The sequence below is a fragment of the Podarcis liolepis genome, assembly GCF_965112155.1.
Source record: "Podarcis liolepis genome assembly, chromosome: Z".
NCBI classification, from domain to species: Eukaryota; Metazoa; Chordata; class Lepidosauria; order Squamata; family Lacertidae; genus Podarcis; species Podarcis liolepis.
Window position 1 is genome coordinate 37,392,344 of NC_139570.1, and position 22,728 is coordinate 37,415,071.

Genomic DNA, 22,728 nt, shown 5'->3' on the forward strand with positions numbered 1-22,728 from the left:
TGCGCGCTCTCTCTCTCTCTCTCTCTCTCTCTCTCTCTCTCACACACACACACACACACATTATATCTATCTATCTATGCCACAGACATACACACCCCATCAAGCCATACAGAGGCTCATCAGGACCTAAAGAGAAGTGGAAAATCTTCTCCAAACCTGCCACTGAAGAGAAAGGCAAAGTACAATGGGGCAGAGCATCTGCTCTGATTGCAGAAGGTGTTAGGTTCGACCCCCAGTTTCTTTAGGCAGGGCTAGGGGGGTCCCTTGTCTAAAAACCCTGGAGAGCTGCTGCCAGTGAGCATAGACAATATGAAGCTAGATGGACCCTTTTTCTGACCTTCCTGTTTTTAGCCAAGAAAGGCTGTAGCTCAGTAGCAGGGCATGTGCTTTGCCTGCAAGAGGCCCCAGGTTCAATCCCTGGCTTCTCCAAATAAGGCTGCCTGTCAGTGCAGATAATATGGAGCTGGACTGAGAATTTCTCTGAACAGGTATAAGGCAGCTTCCTATGTTCCTATCAACTGCAGTTGTTGAGGACAGGAGTGGAGGCCTTCTGCATCGGGGTAGGGGTACCTCAAACCCTTGGGACTCTCCCAATGCCACACACTCCTGTTCCCCATCCAATCATATCCCTCAACTGCTCTGCCTTTGACTGCTTCTGCCTGGATAGAACGTCCTGCAACTGTGATAATGTAGCTTGCTTGCCTGGTTGGAAAGATTGGGGGGGGGTGCATATGTGTACAGACACCTCTGCAAGGCAACCTAGCATAGAAAGGTGAGATTCACGTCCATTGCTCTGTCCACTTTTTCATATGGTCACATGCACCCCTGGCATGCAGCCCCCAGAGAACTGCACATAAGGAAAGGCTGCAGCGCTTGGGACTTTAGTCAAAGAAGAGATGACATGATTGAAGTTCATTAAATTTTGCACGGCCTGGAGAAAGTGGGAGGAGAAAAACTTTTCTTCCTCTCTCGTAACAATGGAACTCGGAGGCACCCAACGAAGCTGAATGTTGGAAGAAACAGGACAGATAAAATAAAGACCTTCGCAGAGCACATAGTTGAACTATAGAACTTGCTCCTGCAGGAGGCAGTGTTGGCCACCAATTAGGATGGCTTTAAAACAGGACTGGACAAATTCATGGATGAGAAGGCTATCAACAGCTGTGATGGCTCTGCTCTGTCTCCATGGTCAGAGGCACTAATGCTTTTGAAAATCAGTTGGGAAACCACAGAAGGGGAGAGGGCTCTTGTGCTCAGGTCCTGCTTGCAGTTTTCCTCACAGGCATCTGGTTAGCAACCGTGAGAAAAGGATGTCGACTAGATAAGACAAATGAGAGCATGGTCCTCCAGCTGAAAAAAATTCCCTCCTCCTGCTCTGTGTGCAAAGCAGGCCTCACTACCTTCTGCCTCTCACCCCCACATTCATGGGCACAGCAACCTCCCTCTGTGTTGCTTGAAGGAGGCCCGCTAAGCTGCGGATTCCCTGTCCCACCACTGCTCTTACCATTTTGGCCTCCCGTCCTTATGAGTCTCCTCCTCCTCTTCATCTTCACTGAACTTCAGTTTCTCAGAGTAATCCACTTCATCATGGATCCCTGCAACAGCAACAAAAGAGATGGAGGGTGGTTAGCTCACTTCTCTGAAGTTATCTGCACATCCTACGTCTGGCTGGGCCTGTCAATCAAAACCAACAGGACACAAAAGGCCAAAGATCTCAGAAACCAGCTCTGCAGTAACTCAGAGGAGCAGGGCTTTTAGTGTGGTGTCCATGTTCTGTGGAATAGCATTCCTCTCAATATACAACAGGCGCCCACCATCTCCACTTCGCAGAAAGAGCTGAAGGCATTTTTGTATCGACATTTTTTCCCAGCTGGATAAAAGGGTCTTTACTACAAATGTTCGCTGATTAGAGGTTTTAGTCTTGTTTCAAATGTATTTTTCATTTCTATATTTTTAACTTCTTTAATTACCTTATGCGTAAATTGCCTTGAGCTGGCAATTTATAAGGCGATTAATGGTAATAACAAAAAATATCAGCATGGCCCCTGGATTCCCTCCCGCTGCACATAGCGTGCCCTGCTTAGGGACTGTTAAAATATTAAGCTGTTTAGAAATGCTTTTAAATAAACAAACAAAAATAGTGAACTACCCTACCGGTTTGGCACTAGAGAAAGACGTCACCACCTTCTATCAATGCAATGCTTTGGGGTTTTTTAATTTTTGTTTTACTATAATCATGAGTGGGCAGAGGGAGAAGGAACCCATGTGAGCCACCAAGGGAAGAGGGTGGGGGATGGGACCCAGAAATTGAACACTACAGCCTGGCCACAGAGCCCAAACTCACATAAGCGGGCCTTTTACCTGCCCATCCATCGTCTGCATCATTATCAAGTTCATCCAGCCCCTTCAGGTTCTCTGCGTTGATGATAGTGGGCCGGGGAACCCGCTCCCCTTGTGGCCGGGCAGGGCGCAAGACCCCAAGCCGGTTTTCTTTCCTGTGGAGGGCAAGGCAGAAAGACATTGTGTGCACAGCTGACAAAGGGACAGGGTAAGCCGCCTAAAGTAAGTGGCGAGGGCTGGTGCAGCAAACAAGGTGGCCATGCTGTGCTTGCGCAACTCAGCAGTCAGCTGCACCTGCTACTTCCTGGACAGGTCTCAAGGCCAAACAAGCCGAGACACAAGCAATTCACCAGTGGTCTCTCCCAGTCATAGGAACACTCCAGCCTATGGCATTTCCGAGACGTAAATAGCACCCATCCCTGTGCTATTAGCCTTGGAAGGTATCATTGCCTTCATCATCAATCATCATTATAAGCCCCCTTCATCACATGGGATCGCAAAGTGATGTACAAACGAAACAAAATACACAAATGGGATGTGTGCAACAGGGTTAAACCCCCTTCCCATTGCCATGGCTGTCATTCAATACCTCCCCCCCCCCACCTCCCCAGCACTGCTTTTAACCAGAGAGAAGTACGTAGTGTCTCTTTTCTTGGCCAACCTGGAATACTCCAACACCTATCAGTCCTGGCCAGAATGACTATCTTGGACTACAACACCCCTCAGCCCTGACTAGCCCAGTCATTTTTGGACTAATACTCCCATCAGTCTTGACCAACACAGCTATCTTGGACTATAACTCTCACCAGTCGCGACCAGCACTACAAAGGCTCAGCTGCTGTGACAGATGAGTCGGTTGTTCTGATAATGCTCCTTGCCTTTAAAGAACTTAAGAAAAGCCTTGCTGGATCAGGGCCATGGCCCATCCAGTCCAGCATCCTCTTCTCACAGTGGCCAGCCATATTCCTGTGGGAAACAGGCAAGCAGGACTCGAGCAAAAGAGCACTCTCCCTCCCTGTGGTCTCCAGCACTACTGGTCTTGGAAACAGAACACAGCCATCGTAGCTGGTAGCAACTGACATGAACCTGTCTAACTAGCAACAGCCTTACCCATCTTGGTCGTTGGTCTGATATTGTCTGAAAGGGACACGGGGCTCCAGGCGAAACTGTGGGAGGGGGAAGGACCCGCGGTCCACCGGCCCAGGAGTCTCGGATGGTTGGTTTGAGCACATCTGGAAAGAAATGCACGAGAGTTCACAACTCAAAAGTTCAAAACACAAGTGTCAAAAGAGACAGCAAAAAGGAGAAGACTCACGAAAGCTGGTAGCATGTCATGGTAAGTTGGGGGTTGGTAGGCATTGGCCGTGAACTGCGAAGCCCCCTTGCGGATCGGCTGAGTTGAGCGGAGAGAGGGCTCCTTAAGGTCACTGGCGTTTGCTGAGGAGGGGGCTCCGTCTCCTGCGCTGGAGGTCTTGCAGCCCAGCTCAGCCAGGGAGGCGGTCAAAGATGCAGCAGGGGTTATGTTTCTGCCGCCGCCCTCCCTCCAACTCGTGACATCTGTGTGGAGGGGAAAACCACAGTTCTAAGGTGACCATTTTTACTATTATTATTATTATTAAATTTTGTATACTGCCCAATGCCCTATACCCACAGGTCTCAGGGCAGTTCACAGGATAAAATCACAATATAAAAACACAAAATACATAACCAAAATTAAAACAAAGAGAACCTGATAACCCCCCCCAACACATTTTAAAAGGGCATTGGATGTGTATGTTAAAGAGGAATGTTTTTGTCTGGCTACAGTTGTTGCTGCTGCTGCTACTAGGAAATATAAAGAACAGTTTGTTTGTTTTGAAACTGAAATGGCTGCATTGTTACTACTTATCAACTCCCATGCTCTTAACTCAATCCACAGGTACCATTTGAAACATTAAGGCAGTGTTTGCCAGCCTGGTGCCCTCTAGACATTTTAGACTGCAACTGCCAAGACCCAATCAACATGGCCAAGAGTCAGGGTTGATGCGGACATATAGTCTAAAACATCTGGAGGGAATCAAGTTTGGGAAAGGCTGCTTTATACTGGAAAACAGCAGCCATGAACCCTTATATCAGATATGGGGAGCCAATGGAACTCCAGATATTATTGGACTATAATTCTCATCATCCCTGGCTACTGAGGGCTGATGGGAACTGGAGTCCAACAGTATCAGGAGGGCTGCAGGGTCCCCACCTTTGCCTTATATGAATGTATATGAAAGCCTTGAATCTTGCAGGGAGTACAGTGGAGATATGACATATTGAATTCAGAATGTTGGCTGCTTTATTAATGGAAAATGTCAACTCTTGGGAGTTCCACATTGTGAAAATGGCAAATAAACTAGATCTCTGCTTCAGAACTTGCAAAATACACCACTGTCTGAACACACAGCTGAGTTTTTCAAAGGTTCCTATCAAGGGAAGCTGGTCAGCAGGGCAAGGTGGGGCAGAGCCCTACCAGAAGCATTTTTTCTGTACCATAATCCATAGCATTAGCCCAACAGTCCTGGGTCTCCCCCACTCCCCACCCCAGCCCCAACCCGATTCATAAACTTCCTATAATTCAGAGACTCCCTGGAGTATTTGCTGTGCATTTAGTCTGCTGGCCAATCACAGCTGTGCACAATACAGTAAATCACAAACATCACTATGGCCAACAGGTTCAACCTTTCACCCTTGTCTCCAAGTGGAGAAGGGGGAGCTGGAGATGCCAAGTGTTCACAGTACCCTTGAAAGAGACAAGGACAGGGAGAAAACACCAAAACAAACTGGCTGTCCTCTAGGCCACCCACCAGGCCCATGTTCCTAGTGTTGTCTTTTCCATCTTACATTTCCCTATCTTGTGTCCCTGGACTCAACAAAACATTTCCACTTCTCTGCAAAATCAACAATCTGAAACCTTCCTTCTCTCGTTTGAACAAGTTTGATTAACTTATCCATTTCTGTCTGATTCCATATATCTTATCAACAAATTCCTTTCCTTTTTGGAGCTTGCTGACACTTCTGTTTCTGGGTTCACGCTGGGTTGGCAGCTACCAACAAGATGTATTTTGTGATTTCAGGTTTGTAACCATTTCATCCCCGATTACATTAAAACAGAATCAATACTGGGATGAGTCTCAAGAGTGGTTCCTATTTAATTAGAGTTACAGCCGATACTATCTGCCTCCAAGATTAGTTATGAATGGGCATTCCTACCATGTATGGAGAAAAATGTGCATTTCCAGCATTTAAATCAATTTATTGTGAATATTCCATTCAATCTTGCAAGTGCTAAGTACCACCTTCAGGAGCAATTTAGGCCCTATACATTTAAAGGAGAATGATAGCACTTTAAACAGATGTGGCTTCCCCCAAAGCATCTTGGGAAGTGTGGATTGTTAGACTGTTAAGATTGCTGGGCATTGTTAGGAGACCCCTATTCCCACACAAAGCTAAAAATACCAGAGAGGATTAGTAATCAATCCCTCTTCCCAGGGAACTCTAAGAACTGCAGTTTTGTTATGAAAGGGCCTCCTAACAGCTCTTAAAACTTAACAAACTACAGCTCCCAGAATCCTTGGGGGGGGGGAACCATGGTTGTTTAAAGTGGTAGGATACTGCTTAATAAATAGTGCAGATGGGTCATTATATTGTGCCACTGAGGTGTTTGAACATCTGTGTGCACATCCGAGGCCAGGAAATGAGTCTGCTACAGTGAGAGAAGGACTCTGGCTCCTACTGTTTACGTACTCTGGGGGCGGAGGCTTGGTCCGGGCCCATACGACGGATCTAAGACGCCCTTTTCTTTGCCAGCCTTGTCCTGCTTGCCAGCTGCTTTCAGCGTTGGAAACTCCTCGGGAGAGAAGGATAACTGTCGGCTTGAGGCCCTTGAACCTGATGAGGGGGGAGAAAAGAGGGACAAGGTGATCAGGCGGAGAGGCTGGGGCTCTATGCTCCAAAAGCTATTCCTCCTTCTTAGGTGGAGAGACAAAACCAGAAGAACAAAATATGCAACTTCTGTTTCATGTGCTTTCGAGGCACATGTGACCACTGACAAGCATACCTTTTTCGGCCCCAGAAGGGGATGGGCTTATGTGCGCCCCACCAACATGTACAATGACCCAGAACACAACCTCTGCACAAACGGGGGGTTGCCTATACTTACCACCTTCTGGTCCGGCTGGCTTTCCATTCAGCTGTGCCCATGACTTTGGTCCACCTGGCACTGAATTTGTACTCTGTGGAAGAAGACAAAAAGAGAATGAAGAAGAGTCCAGCTGGATCAGGACCTGACAGCTTTGGGACTTAATATGAATGGGCAGACTGGCAACCCATGTCCAAGAGAGGTGAGCAGACAAGGAAAGCAGCACTTTTCAATCAAAGATGGAATGTGCATGGGGCATGAAAAACCAATATGATTCTCTCACCTCCTGACTGATTGACTGCGTCAGCTTCTGTAAACTGGAGACAGATTTCTGCAAATCCTGCTGCGGCAGCAACTCCTGCGGCTGTGCGGCCGTGGCACTGGAACTGGAGGAAGGCAAGAACAAGGGAGAGTTAAAACACTGCACATGCTATGTGGGCCAAGCCCCAAAATCAAGACCAGCTTGAAAGACATCTGCCATTAAGCCACAACTGCAACCTAAGCCCTCTCTACACTGCAACCAAGCCCTGAACAACTTGGTCCAGGATACCCACAAAGACCGACTGAACCCTTATATCCCAGATCAATCACCAAGATAGCCTGTAAGAGCATCTCTGGACATTCCCTGAGTTGGTGAGGCTCATTTGATGACCATGAGAAATTGAGCTTTTAGTGTCATTGCCCCAGTCCTGTAGAAAAGGCTGCCAACTGAGATTCAGCTGGCACCGGCTGTGCCAACTTTTAAGTGCCTGCTGAAAACATTTGTATTCCGTTAGGCCTATACAGGCAATTAACAGTATACCCGTCACAATAGTCTATTGAAGTATGTTTTTCTTAAAAAGATTTTTGGTTTTTACTTTTTTAATTGGTTTTACTGTACTGTTTTATATTGCTGTAAATCGCTGTGATGTATTTTTATGATGCGGCAGTATATAAATATTTTCTACAAATAAAATAAATTTGTGTGCTGCAGTCTATTATTTGATTATTGATGTAAACCTCCAAAACGTATTTTGTATAGCTAAGTTTTTACCTCTATCTTCAGTACATCTTATTTTATTTTATTGCTATGGCTAGTGGCTGATGCAAATAAACACTCTTCTGATCCGATCTGCGCTGCAGCAGTTTAGCAAGAATGATGACTCCCGCCTTTTCCACAGCTTGAAAGTTTCAGCAGAGAGTTGGAACTGACCTGGCAGTTCTGTGGTGGTCCTCCATTCCCAGCTCAAAGTCTGGGAGCTGCTTGGACACCTGCACCACGCAGCAGCCTGAGCATCTCAGCAAGCTCCCACCACCCTTCCCCATCCCCAGAAGATGGAGCCACTGTCCAGTGTGAAAGGAAAAAGTCTAGGCCAATCTTGGGCTTGCATACCTCACACCCATCCTCTTCTAGTGCAGCCGCAAAAAAAGGGGGTTTGGAAAAATATTGCTTCTGTTTTTTATTAACAGCAGCTGACCACAAGCAATGGACTCAGCATTAGCTGTGGTTTGCTTGAAACAAAGCCAATGGAGCCAATATTGCATGGGTTCCTTGTGTTAGGGATAGATGGTTAATCTGCTCCGTTCCAAAAATCCTCTGGAAAGGAAGTCAAAACGTTTTTAAGTGGTATTGTTGTGCTTTAAATGTATGGTGTGAATAACATTGGATACAACTCAATGCTGGTTATACTCAGTGCAGACCCATTAATGGACGCAACTTAGCGCTATTTATTTCAGCAGGTGTACTTTAATGTCCGTTACCTATGCCCTGGTGACCTCTAAGGTTAGATTACTGCAACAAGTTATATGGAGGGTTGCCTCTAAAGACGGTTCAGAAACTTCAGCTGGTGCAGAATTCAGCAGCCAGGCTGTTCACTGGGGCAAGATGGTTTGAGCATATAACACCAATCCTGGCCCTCTGAGCCAATCTAAAGTGCTGGTTTTGAGCTATAAAGCATTAAAAAGCTCAAGACCACAATACCTCAAGGACCACTTCTCCCCATATGAACCGACCTGGATCCTGTGATCAGGTGCCCCCTCCATGAGAGGTCTGGAGAGTGGCAACACAAGAACAGGTCTTTTTGCAGTGGCTCTCCATTTGTGGGATGCTCTCCCTATAGAGTCTTCGTTACATATCTTTAGGCGCCAGACAAAGTTTCCTCTTCTCCCAAGCCTTTAGCTGATTACACAATCATGGACTTTTAAACCGGGGGGGGGGGTGTTGCTTTGTTATTACTTTATGTTTGTGTTTTTATACTGTAAACCACCTTGTAATTCTCAAATGAAGGGTGGTCTAGAAATAAAATAAATAAAATAAAAATACTCAGAGAACTCAAGCTGAATGCAGAAGGCACTGCCTCCTCCAAGCAAAGGACCAGGGGTTGAGGGTGGTGCTCCTCCTCCTCCTACCTCTTTTGGTCTGGCGGGTCCTGCTTGTTTGCCCATCCTGTGCCGTCCTTGGGTACGATGATGATATTAGGGTCGTTTCCTTTGTTCTCAGACTTCAAACTTGGCAAATTGGCAGGAGGTGGCATGCGCCGGGCAGCAGCAACTTTCCCAAGACTCTGTAAGCCATGTCTAGGAATAACTGGAGAGGGAGAGCGCCTTTAATTTTTATTATTACCACTATCATTACCAAATAAAACCATCAGCCCTTCACACTAAGGTCCCAGCATAGGTTGCAACAATTAAAACGCAACATTAAAAAGGTAAAGGGACCCCTGACTGTTAAGTCCAGTCGCAAACGACTATGGGGTTGCGGCACTCATCTCGCTTTACTGGCCGAGGGAGCCGACGTTTGTCTGCAGACAGTTTTTCCGGGTCATGTGTCCAGCATGACTAAACCGCTTCTGGCAAAACCAGAGCAGTGCACGGAAATGTCGTTTACCTTCCTACCTATTTATCTACTTGCACTTTGACGTGCTTTCGAACTGCTAGGTTGGCAGGAGCAGGGACCGAGCAACGGGAGCTCACCCCGTCATGGGGATTCGAACTGCCAACCTTCTGATCGGCAAGCGCTAGGCTCTGTGGTTTAGACCACAGCACCCACCTCCCTTTAAAACATTAAAAACAGCTTAAAGACAACTTGCAATCACAGAAACAAGGTGCAGCCTAAAAATATACACCCATCAAAAGATGAGACTTCAGCATTAAAATGAAACTATATGGTGAAGATGCCTCTGTGGGGAGGGAGTTCCACAGCCTAGGGGCAGCCTCAGAGAAGGTCCTCTCCTACGCCACCCCCAGCCCTGAACTTCTGAGGGAGGCAGAAGTACTAAGAGGGCTCTCTCTGCCAATCTTAGCACCTAATAAGGTGGGTAGGGAAGGACACAGTCTTTTGGGTATTGGAGTCCTAAGCTGTTTGGGACTCAGATAAATGAGCAGGGAGTTGTTCAAAAGAAAAAAGTGGGGGGAGATTGGGTGTTAATAAAGAAAAACCACAAGAATTAGCACACTTTCCAAGCATCTTTCTCCGCAGGTGACGCTACTATAGCAGCAAGAATGTTACTTGCCCCAAAATGGAAAAAAGTCAACCCAGCAAAGGAGGAATGGATACAAAAATTTATGGAATATGCAGAAATGGCAAAACTTACTGGAAAATAAGAATCAAGATAACAAACTTTTTATAAAAGAATGGAAATGGTTTATTGACTTTTTACACATAACTTATAAACAGATAAAAACATTGGCAGGATTATTGTAATAACCTGCAGTTTCATAAGAGTATATATTTAAAGAAAATGAGCAAGAATAAATGAGCAAATTAAGTTAATTTGGATATGCAGAAGATATTAAAAAATAAATTTAAGGAACCACAAAAAGAGGAGGAAGGAAGTCAAGTTTTGAAATGGCAAAATGATTGTAAAATTAGTGAAATGTATAAAATTAGTGAAATGTATAAACTTGAAAAGTATAATTTTTTATTTTTAAAGACAGGTTAAATGTAAAGGGACCCCTGACCATTAGGTCCAGTCGTGGCCGACTCTGGGGTTGCGGTGCTCATCTCGCTTTATTGGCCGAGGGAACCGGCGTACAGCTTCCGGGTCATGTGGTCAGCATAACTAAGCCGCTTCTGGCAAACCAGAGCAGCACACGGAAACGCCGTTTACCTTCCCGCCATAGCAGTATCTATTTATCTACTTGCACTTTGATGTGCTTTTGAACTGCTAGGTTGGCAGGAGCTGGGACCGAGCAACGGGAGCTCACCCTGTTGTAGGGATTGGAACCGCCAACCTTCTGATCGGCAAGCCCAAGAGGCTCAGTGGTTTAACCCACAACGCCACCCACGTCCCTTAAAGACAGGTTGGGGAGGTATAAAAAAAGGCACATAAAATATAATACTCGAGAATCAACTTAAGTTATCCCTTATTTTTGAAGGGGTGGGAGGAATGATGACTCCTGCAAACTCACCCACTAGTGCAGTTATTTGACTGAATCAGCCAGATCCATTTAAATGCAGCTGGGGTGACTGGCCATGTTTCATATTATAAGCGTACTCAATAAAATCATATCAAATAGAAAGGAAATTATTCTTGCTTTGACCTCTAGAGATGCTCAGTTTATACACTGATCTTTCTAAAAGAGCAGTCCCCCAGACCTTGGAGGGATCAAACTGTTTCAAGTCATCCTTCACTTGCTTTCATAGCTACGAGCACTGGCCTTGGATGCACAAACAGAAGCACAAATGCCCTTCCACAAAGCCCTATCACCCAGGTCACTCTTATCTGCACTGATCGGTTGACGTCCTCCAGGATTTGAGACAGTGAGTTCTTCCGCTGTCCCTGTGTTCAGATGCCAGAGGATGAATCTCAGACCTTTGGCATGCAAAGCTGATGCTTTGCCACTGAGCCTTGAACCTTCCTCCTACCAGGCTGGTAACCTATGTGAGCTTATTTGCAAGGCAACTGTTATTGCACAGAAGACTGTCCATGAATCCAAAGCCTCTAGCCCATAGTCCCCTCTCCACTTCCCTCCAAGTTCACTCCCCCCTCCTTGCTTACCTGTGGTCCTGATAGCTTCTACTGACTTTCCTTTATACTTATCAAACAGGCTGAGAGTGGAGTACTTGCTTTTCCCATCCTTTCCCTTGGTAAGTTGCCCCAAACGATCGGACATTGCGATGAAATGTCATCTAGTAAAGAAATTTCTCTGCGCCGCTCCCGATCTGCCTGAGGTGCGGGGGAGGAGAAAAGCAGTACAGTAAAAAACAACCACCACGTTTTTACATAAAGGACAATATCAGTCTGCATTCTAAGCATCTTATTGACCTACTTTTGTTATTATTGTTATTATTTATTAAATGTGTTAATAGTTTTTTTGTCATAGCACCTCAAAGCAATTTACAATATTTTAAGAAAAATACTCATATTGATATATTACTATTATTCTTTATATTTAATTTGTACAGAACCCTTCATTCAAAGATCACAGGGAAGTTCACAACATGAAAATACATAATAAAACAAAAAACAAACCAATATTCCCCTCTCACAAACAGATTTAAAAGGCCATAGAATGTTAATCACCCAGAGGCTCAGTTATAAAGAAATGTTTTTGCCTTGCACCTAAAGATGTGCAATGAAGGCACAAAGTGAGCCTCCCTGGGGAGAGCATTCCACAAGCATGCCTGTTCTCATTCTGTCACCTTCCAGGCTTCTCGTGGAGGGGACACATAAAGAAGGGCATCAGACGATGGGTGCAGGGTCTGGGTCGGTTCATGTGGGGAGAGGTGGTCCTTGAGGTATTGTGGTCCTGAGCTGTTTAAGGCTTTATAGGTCAAAACCAGCACTTTGAATTGAGACTGGAAACTAATTGGCAGCCAGTGCAGCTGTGCCAAAATTGGTGCAATCCTGTGCTCAAACCGCCTAACCCCAGTGAGCAACCTGACCACTCAAGATTCCAAACCTTCAGAGGCAGCCCTACTCATTACACATTGCAGTAATCCATGGGTAGGCAAACTAAGGCCCAGGGGCCGGATCTGGCCCAATCACCTTCTAAATCCGGCCCGCGGACAGTCCAGGACTCAGCGTGTTTTTACATGAGTAGAATGTGTGCTTTTATTTAAAATGCATCTCTGGGTTATTTGTGGGGCATAGGAAGTTGTTCATCCCCCCCCAAAAAAAATATAGTTGGGCCCCCCACAAGGTCTGAGGGACAGTGGACCGGTCCCCTGCTGAAAATGTTTGCTGACCCCTGCAGTAATCTAACCTAGAGGCTACCAGAGCAGACAACAGAAGCTAGGCTATCCCTGTCAAGATAGGGGCTCAGCTGGACCACTAGCTGAAGCTGATGGAAGGCACTCCACACCACTGAGGCCACCTAAGCCTCAATCAAAAGCAAAAGATCCAGAAGTACCCCCTAGGTACATACCCCCCGCCCCCACTCCTTCAGAGGGGGTGCAACCCCATCAGGAGCAGGCAACCTCCTATCCATCCATTCTAAGCAACCCCCACTAACGGAGCCTCAGTCTTATCTGGACTGAGCTTCAGTTTTTTGGCTCTCATCCAGTCCATTACCAAGGCAAGATAACGGTCCAGCACATCCACTGCCACAGCTGCAGATGTAAAAGAGAAATACAGCTGTGTGTCTTCAGCAAACTGCTGACAACATACTTCAAAACTCCGATGACCCTGTACAGCAGTTTCATGAAGTTGTTTATATACATAGGGGATAAAATTGAACCCTGAGGAGCCCCACATTGAAGGCTCCACAGGAAAAGCACATGCACGCACGCACACACACACACACACACACCACCCTCTGGAAATGACCAAAACTAGCATTAAAAATAATATTCCAAAAAGACATTCCTTTTTATTCAGGTGTTTGACTTTTAACTATCTATGGCCTTTTTGCATATGTGGGGGATGTTTTAATGTAGCTGTTACTGTTTTTAACAGAATTCATAGAATCATGAAATTGTAGGGCCCCTCCTAACTCTACAATTCTATGAATTATATTAAGAACAACATCTCTGACATTAAAACATCACATATATGCAAAAAGGCTTATACTTGAGTATATATGCTAGTTTCATTGATGCACAGGAAACTGAGGAGGTGCTCCTGCTAAAGGGCAAGTAACTACAGGAAAGAAGCAGCTGCAGGGAACAACTCATGGTTTCAGTTGTCTCTACAAAATGCACAGAGCATGGGAAACAAACAAGATGAACTGGAGTTTTTAATACAGGATGGCAGGCATTACTGAATGGCAGACATTACTGAAACCTGGTGGGATGAGACTCATGACTGGAATATAGGAATTGAGGGGTATAACCTGTTCAAAACGAATAGACCAAACAGGAAGGGAGTAGCAGCAGAGTTGTATGTAGTCAGCTGTTAACAACAACTGCTGCTCTCCAGAGTCCGGGGGCAGGGGGGCGGGTCGTCCATACTTTCCTTTGGCCCCAGGATGTAGAACATTTTGGACAAACATTCCACACCCACAAGAACTGGGCACTTTATGTTAATTCCTCCATAAAGAAACCTACTGCTTTATTTAAAACAGCCAAGATTTCAGGAGGATAACTTGTCCTGTGGGTTCTCTTTAAACAACCCTTCCATGTTAGAAAATGAGTCCACTGAGGTTGTTTGTGTTTGTTTCCCAGGTTTATTAAGTTGCTTTGCTATGGCTCTAGGCCGCTGGGACTTCATAAAGATTGCTGTGTGTGTGTGTGTGTGTGTGTGTGTGTGTGTGTGTGTGTGTTTTGTGGGGGGGAAGGGAGGGAGGGAAAGAGGGGGAGGGAGGGAGGGAGAGAGAGACAGAGAGAGACAGAGAGAGAGACAGAGAGAGAAGTGGTGGCCAAATGGCACTGGTGGGTGGGCCAGATGCAAAAGTAGGTAAAGCAACAAACTTAAAATTCACGCTTCTACAGTAGGCTAGTTTCTGCATACACTAACAAACCCTTCTCTATACCCCATCCAGGCAAGAAAGTGGCAATTTCAGATTTTAAGGAGACTCTTTGCAGCCAAGCAAAAACACTCAAGGGAGGTGCAAAGCAGGGCTGGTGAGAGGTGTGGCTGGGGGAAATTATGAGGGTAGGACAGAGAGGTCTGGAGGGCCACTTCCAGCCCCATGGCCTGGAGTTCCTCCACTCTGACCAGAGCGAGGCAAAGGGTGATGATGAACCCATCACAAGTCCCCAAGCACAAGAAGACTTGGCATGCTCCCCAGATATTAATCAGCAAAACAGCATTAATGCAAATAAAGACCCGAATACTCTACCTATTTGCAGTTGCTTTTCGTGTTGTGGCAATATCAGTTCAGTCTTTTCTGCATAATGAGTTAGTGCTACTCGTTAGGTCTGGATCGCTGTGGCCTTGGCAGCAACAGGGATGTGAGGAAGGCCCAATAGCGACCGGCCTGCGCTTGGCAATTTAACAGAATCAAAGCGATTGCACGCATGTATATACAACAGGAAAACAGTGACTCATCAACCTGCACACTCTGCGCACTCCCATTGACAACACAATTCCCCAGATCCTTGCAGGAAGGGGAACATTTGCAGTAGCAGATGTCAGGTGGTTAACAGAGGATGGAGAAGAAGAAGAAGAAAAAGGGAGAGGGCAGGTGGTAATCCTTCAAGAAAAGCCAGTGAAACAGATCACATTCTGGAGATGCCAACGAGAAGCCTTAGCAACCACCCTTTCTCGCAATCCCAGTTCGCATCGGAACAATGATAGAGGAAGGAATGAACAACTGCCACATCTCAAGGAAGGATGTTTGGAGAGTGTTACTATTGAAAAGGTTTCACGAGAGCTGCTTGGGCTGGATCCCTTCATGCCTTTCCAAAAGTGGCCCAGCCCCAGTCACATGTAAAGGAGGAAGGTGGTGAAATTTAAAGCACAAAAGGTGCACAGGCAAGAAAGGGGGCTGCCCCATGACTGCCTGCCCCCCTCAAGGCCATGAAGCTCACTGGGTGTGACTCTGGGCCAATCACTACCTCTAAGCCTATAACGTACATCACAGGGTTTTCGTGGGGATTAAAGGGGGGGACACATTAAGCTCCTTGGAGGAAAGTGAGAAAAATGCAATAAAATAAGTAAATAAATAAACAGTACTAGAAAGCTGTTGGTAGGACACTGGTTAGGAGAGGGTGTGTAGAGAAGGGCAGAAGAATGAAAACTACCAAGTGGGTGCTTGCCTCCCACCCCAGTCTCACACTCCCACCCTTTTACACATGGCTGGGGGATAAACCAGTGCTTAAATACTTGGGTCAGCCACTACACTGTGGCAAGGGAAGGGAGATATGTCGCCCTCAAGACATTGCTTTGGCTCCACCTGCCATCAGCCTGAGCCAGCGTGGCCATCGTTCAGGGATGGGAGTTGGGAGTTCTGAAAACCCCTGCTCTAAACAGTGCAAAACTAGAAATAGTTATTATGCCAGTGGAATACCCAGGCAAGCTGCAGAGGAAGGGGCTGCTTGCTCCTCAGCCCCACCTTGATGGGCATGAATGAAATGCACCTGCTAGGACCAGCCAGATTGACTAAAGCAGGTACAATTCTTATTCTCTATAGCCACAACTTTCACATCAGCTCTGGTTACCCAGATGCTTCCAGAAACAGTCAAAGTACTGGTGATTACCTTGAGAGTTCTACATAATGGGTAGGCAAACTAAGGCCCGGGCGCCAGATCCAGCCCAACTGCCTTCTAAACCCGGCCCGCAGTCCAGGAATCAGCGTGTTTTTACATGAGTTGAATGTGTCCTTTTATTTAAACTGCATCTCTGGGTTATTTGTGGGGCATAGGAATTCATTCCCCCCTCCAAAATAGTAGTCCGGCCCCCCCACAAGGTCTGAGGGACAGTGGACCAGCCCCCTGCTGAAAAAATTTGCTGACCCCTGATCTACATCATAAGGTACAGCCAACACAGAGCCCACCAAAGGTTTATCAGTATTTATAAAGCACTTCATAATTTAAAAGCCCTACACAATATACAGAATAAATAGCAATAAAATAGCATCTTTCACAAAGAACAGCAGCATTATAAAAACAGGAATTCAGAGACAACATGGTCCAGTCTTAGGACCATGTTGGTCCTCACGAAACCCTGAGCAAAAAAGATGTGCCTTTGCAAGATGTGTAAAGCAGCTGATGATCACAGAGTGAAATGGGCACCTGACAGTGCAGGGAAAGTGGCAGAAAATGCTCATATTGGGTCGCCACTCTGCAGTGTCCAAAATTGTCTAGGCACCAGGCATATTTTGCAACTGGCACAGGTCCGACTGTGACCACATGGAGGTCTCTGGATGCCAGGCTGGCGACTGACATCTCCATCTGGCTGATCCCTGCAGCTTTCTTAAGACAGGTAAGCAGAAGAGCTTATTTATTGCATTTATATCCTACCTTTTTCTCTAAAGAGCACATGCTTCATTCCCCCATTCAATTAATCCCTACAACGACCCTGTGAGGTAGGTATGGAGGCTGTGACTGGCCCAAGGTCACTCAGTGAGGTTCATGACAGAGTGGGGATTTGAACCCTGATCTCCCAGGTCCTAGTCCGTCACTCTAAGCACTACACCACACTACACCACACTGACTTCCTAGAGTCCTTCTGCTATGGGGCAGCTATTAAGTTAAATAAGTATGGGAGAAAGCAAAATGTCACTTAGAGAAGGATCTGCAATATTTTCCTTGAAGCTTGCATTTGTTTTATTCTGGATTGTTTTATTTGATGTTTTAATGTGTTGTTTATTGTTTTAAGATTTTTTTTATTTAAACTGTAAAGGGACATAGAAATGAAATAAATAATAATAATAAATTTCACTGGGGGGGAGGCGCCTAGGCAAGGTTTAATTGTGGTATACAATAGGGTATAGTGCCACTAGAACCCGTCAATCCCAGCCAAAAGATAGTAAGAAAAGCCATGTTCGAAAAGGCCAATGGCCCACCTAGTCCTCTTCTTGCAAGTGCCTTTGGGAGGCAGGACATGAGGGCAATAGCAATCTCCCCACTTGCAATTCCTAGCAATTGGCACCCAGAGGCTTCCGACAGTGGATGGTGATGAACACAGTCTTCATGACTAGTAGCCAACAATAGCCTTTTCCTGCATGAATTCATCTAACCCTCTTTTAACTCCTTTCAAGGGGGCAGCCTTCACTACCTTTTGAAGCCAGCACAGCCAATGGTCAGGTATAATGGACACTGCAGTCGAATGCCTAAGGGACACCATATGAGATACCCACACAAGAGAAGACACGACAGCCACCATGAAAGACATAGTTGCTGCCACCTTGCAGAAGCCAATGAGGTCTGATGCTAGTAACTGTCTAGAACAGAGAATGGCTAACCTAGCTTTGAGGTGCTATGAGGGTAACTCTAGGCTGGATTTGAGTGGAAAGTGAAAAAAATATTCCCCCAGTTTTTCTGCAGATTTTCCATTTTGTAAGCTAATGAGTATCATGAACAGATGCAAAGTGCAACAACAATATTTAGACAAGTCTGGCCATTTCAATTTATTTATTTGGTTGGTTGGTTGGTTGGTTTACTAAGTACAGTGGTACCTCGGTTTAAGAATGGTTTTGGTTTAAGAACGGACTTCCAGAATGGATTAAGTTCGTCAACTGAAGTACTAACGTACAAGTAAAATAAATGTGCTGAACCGGATTGCTCCCTGGGGGCATCAGGTTATCTTACAATACAAATTAGCCCAATTTACATTGGATTCCCCCCCCCCCACTTTCAAACCATGGTTAATGACCCTGGCTTCAAGAAACCATACAGTTTTAAACACAACAGTTTGGACACAATGAGACATTTCCATTAGTAAAAATGGAAGCAAGGGCTTCCAATTTCCTCCTTGCAGCTCACAAAAAAAATGTGCAGATCAAGGGTTGGAGTTGTTAAGGTCCACATCGCCTTTGGGATAAGAACAAAAAGTGTCCTCCTACCTTTTCCCTTTCACCATGGAAGCAAACCGTATCCTCTAGCACTGATCTTGGTACAGGGTGCAAGGGATGTGGAATCAATGGGGAGCAACCAGAAAACAAATAGAGGTAACTTAACAAGGTTATTTAATTGCACTAAACATTGCTTAAAATTTAAAAATAAGGGCTTAGTTCTTTGCCACTGGTGGCCAAAACATTAGTAGCCCAGAAAAAGCAAAAGGTTAAAGTCTACACAAGCAACTGAGCACAAAAACTGTCTGCACACTTTTCAAAATTCATATCCACGAGGGCTAGCCACTTGACTTTTTAAAATGTAAGCTGGAAATTCAAGAAAGGAGCACACAATGTCCCTGAGGTATCCAGCTTCAAGGTGATGAGGGAGAGTCTACCAGGTAGGACAACATTTGGAAAACAGGGGAGAGACCGTTATTACTTCTCTCCCCCTGAAGGCTGTTGATGGGCAACAAATGATTTGGCACAGGTGCATGTGGACAGGTGGGTAAGAAAACACCTATGGGCTGATTTTGCAAGGTGGCAATTAGAAAACACCCACACACACACACATTATCGACAGTCTTTAGAAAAATCCTAACCCAGCAGTTCAGAACTAAGGGCCACTTGCCAATCTCACCCGAAACGCTTGCCAAAAGCAACAGCAAACAGATGCAGAGGAAACACTGGAAACTGTCTTATATTAGGACACACTGTTTGCCCATCTAGCCTGGTACTGCCCATTCAGTGGTGGGAAACCTCCAGCCCATGGGACAAACTAGGCCTGCAAGGCTGTTTTCCCAAGACCCACAGACCTGCCCCATGCCCAGTGCTAACACAGTACAGTCGTACCTTGGTTCTCAAACAGAATCTGTTCCAGAAGTCTGTTCTACTTCTGAAAAGGTTTGAAAACCAAGATGTGGCTTCTGATTGGCTGCAGGAGCTTCCTCAATCGGAAGCCATATTGGACGTTCGGCTTCCAAAAAAAGTTTGCTAACTGGAATACTTCCTTCAGCTATTCCACACTCCTGCTCTAGGTGCTTGGGCAGAGAAGGCTCTCACCTGCTACCCTGATCTTATTACCTGGAGAAGCCAGGAGTGGAACCTGGGACCTTCTACATGCAAAGCATGTGCTCTGCCACTCTCACCAGAGAGAATAGAATGGAATGTCCGGGTTCAAATCTCTGCTCAGCCACACACCCATACACAAAATTCAGCTTCCAACCAGGGAATGGAAATGATAAAATTGCCAACGCTCACAGAGCTTCAGTTCAGATGGAATGCCAGAACATGGTGGTTTGGAATCCTGGTTTGGAAGGCAAGCTCAAACCATAGTTTGCTAGTTCAGATGCAACAAGAAACTGTAAAGTATTTCATTGAAGCGGAGCAAACAAAGAGCCTGACACTCAGTCCTGTGACACTGCCACTGCCTGTGAAACGATCCCACTGCTTCCATGCCCCCACCACCAATGTCTCATTGTAATGTCACATGATTGCCAGGTGGGGGACACTGCCCATCTTCCAGATTTGGCCCATCAGTTATGTGTGGAGGAGATAACAATCTGGGCTCCTGGCCAAATCCCATTCTCTACCCCTTCTGTTGCAAATGAACTGGAGCACAGAAACACATCTACACTGCCCTGGCATGTATCCAGGTCAGAAGTGGAAGCTTATCTTCACAACTGTTAAGATTAGCGGCAAAGGAAAACAAACACAAGGTTTAAGATAGGGGCAGGGAGAGAGAACCCAGTGCTAGCCCTTCTCAGAACCGAGAACCTCAGAGCCTATCTTGACTAAGTTAGATCCATAAATTTTAATGGGTCTACTCTGGATACAACCCAAAATTCCTATTGCCAAGGCTTTAGATAATCCTTTATACCCTGGAGGAGGATTTCACGCCTGGTATTCCAATGCAAACAACAGTTTCTTAAGTGGGCATAAGATGAGAAAAGCAATGGACTTTCCTTCACTGGAGGTTTTTAAGTAGAGGTTGGATGGCCATCTGTCATGTATGCTTTAGCTGAGATTCCTGCATTGCGTGGCGAGTTCCCGCCCCCCACCAGGATAAATAAAGACACGAGACACCATAATTTAAGGTTAATTGGGCGAATTAGGCCACAACTTTATTGAATTCAGGAATGAGAGGCATTGGCTTAGGCATTGGTCCTAACGACTATCCAGCTCCAGCCCATTTGCTGGAGACACGGGGAGGGTTAACACTATATCGGGGGAGTCTCTTGCCGAGGCACGTCGACTAGGAGCTCCCCCGGCTCACCAATCTGGGGCGTGCCTTTGGCCCACACCTCCATAGGCTTCGGACAGGGCCACGCCCCCCGGAGTCCTTTAACGGACCACCCTTCGCTCACTGGGGGGAGGTGATGGCGTTCCTCCCCCCACACACATCCTCTTAACCCCTTCTTACCAATGCCTACTGCCAATGCCGAGAAGTTGTGACGAGTTGCTACGAGGTAGGCGAAAAACCAAAAGGCTAGAAATTGCCAATTGGGAAAAATTCCTACCATGCCCCTTGCGGCAACAGACCGAAGTCCATAGCAAAGTCAAGGACCTACCTAAAGCCCACTTAAAGGGAGGGAGGGTGGGAAAACGTGAGGGCTAGCCGGCGAAAAGAGGGCAAGCCCCCTCTGCGCTGGCCCTAAATAGGGCAGGCCACGCCCCCCCAGCCAGCCGATTGGCTGGCTGGGGGGGCAGGTCCGGCCGGGATTCCCTTGCTCTCGCGGGGGCTGCGACCAGCCCCCGCTCACATGGGGTGGGCGTGAAGCCCGCAACCCCACCTCCTGGGCAAGCCGGAAGTGGCTTTGCAGGGGGTTGGAATAGATCATCCTTGGGGTCCCTTCCAACTCTACAATTCTATGATCCTATGGAAGGTAGATATAAGGAATTAGAAGAAACATTAAAACAAAATATAAATACTAGACCTAAAATACTAATCCATGAATATAAAAACCAAAATATTTTAAAAGATAAATCCATCTCAACTAAACTAAACTAAACTAAATGATGAACGGGGGGAAAGGCCAAGGATATAACCAATTACTTTGCAAACTAGGGGTAAAGGCCTTGGTAAAGAACAGTATTTGTGCCTGGTGCTTATAAACAGACAGCGATGACGCCAGTAGGGCCTCCCTTGGGAGAGCATTCCACAAGCAGGGAGCAGTGTTAGAAACAGATATTTCAGCTACAGTGGTGCCTCGCAAGACGAAATTAATCCGTTCCGCGAATCTCTTCATCTAGCGGTTTTTTCGTCTTGCGAAGAAACCCTATTAGCGGCTTAGCGGATTAGCGGCTGTTAAAGGCTTAGCGGCTGTTAAAGGCTTAGCGGCTATTAAAGGCTTAGCGGCTATTAAAGGCTTAGCGGATTAGCGGCTAAAAGGCTATTAGCGGCTTAGAAAAAGGGGGGGAGCGGGGGGAAAATCGGAACACTCGCAAGACGTTTTCGTCTTGCAAAGCAAGCCCATAGGGAAAATCGTCTTGCAAAGCAGCTCAAAAACGGAAAACCCTTTCGTCTAGCGGGTTTTCCGTCTTGCGAGGCATTCATCTTGCGGGGCACCACTGTAATTGCCAAATGGCACCTTAAACCTGGGTGACAGTCACAATATATCTAGGTGCCTTTTTATAGCAGGGATTATTATTATTATTATTATTAAGAATTATTTACTTTCTATACCTAATAATAATAATAAGCCACCCATCCATCCGACTAGGTTTCCCCAGCCATTCTGGGTGGCTTCCAGCACATATAAAAACATAATAAAACGTCAAATACTAAAAACTTCCTGATACAGGGCTGCCTTCAGATGTCTTCTAAAAGTTCTTCATCTCCTTGACATAAAGAGCATTCCACAGGGAGGGCACCACTGCCAAGAAGGCCCTCTGCCTCGTTCCCTGTAACTTCACTTCTTGCAGTGAGGGAACTGCCAGAAGACCCCAGGAGGTAGACCTCAGTGTTTGGGCTGAACAATGGGGGTAGAGACGCTCCTTCAGGTATACTGGGCCAAGGCCACTTAGGGATTTAAAGATGAGCACCAGCACTTTGAGTTGTGTTCAGAAACGTACTAGGAGCCCATAAAAATCCTTTTAGGACCAGTGTTATATGGTCCGGAGGCCACTCCTAGTCACCAGTCTATCTGCTACATTCTGGATTAGTTGTAGTTTCCAAGTCTCCTTCAAAGGTAGCCTCACATAGATGACATTGCAGTAGTCCAAGATGGAGATAATAAGAGCACCTACCACTATGGTGAAACAGTCTGTGGGCAGGTAGGGTCTCAGCTGGCATACCAGACATGGGCGTAGCCAGGGGGGCAGGGAGGGGCAGCTGCCCCCCTAAATCAATAAATATAAATAAAAAT

General features: G+C 46.1%; 1 protein-coding gene across 21 annotated transcripts in view; it reads right to left on the reverse strand.

Moving 5' to 3' along the window:
• Positions 1-22,728, reverse strand: part of PRRC2B (proline rich coiled-coil 2B) — a gene marked incomplete at its 3' end in the record, with an annotated part of 69,374 nt that overhangs the window by 39,940 nt on the left and 6,706 nt on the right. For all 21 annotated transcript variants that reach the window (XR_014521518.1, XM_083485470.1, XM_083485456.1 and 18 more), the window contains exons 2-10: positions 11,485-11,652; positions 8,894-9,071; positions 6,789-6,891; positions 6,527-6,599; positions 6,112-6,255; positions 3,656-3,897; positions 3,451-3,572; positions 2,362-2,495; positions 1,505-1,595 (exon numbers count right to left, since the gene is read on the reverse strand). Coding sequence is in view for 20 of the 21 variants with exons in the window: in XM_083485470.1 (XP_083341596.1) it covers positions 1,505-1,595; positions 2,362-2,495; positions 3,451-3,572; positions 3,656-3,897; positions 6,112-6,255; positions 6,527-6,599; positions 6,789-6,891; positions 8,894-9,071; positions 11,485-11,599 (1,202 nt within the window). The remainder of the gene's footprint in view (positions 1-1,504; positions 1,596-2,361; positions 2,496-3,450; positions 3,573-3,655; positions 3,898-6,111; positions 6,256-6,526; positions 6,600-6,788; positions 6,892-8,893; positions 9,072-11,484; positions 11,653-22,728) is intronic.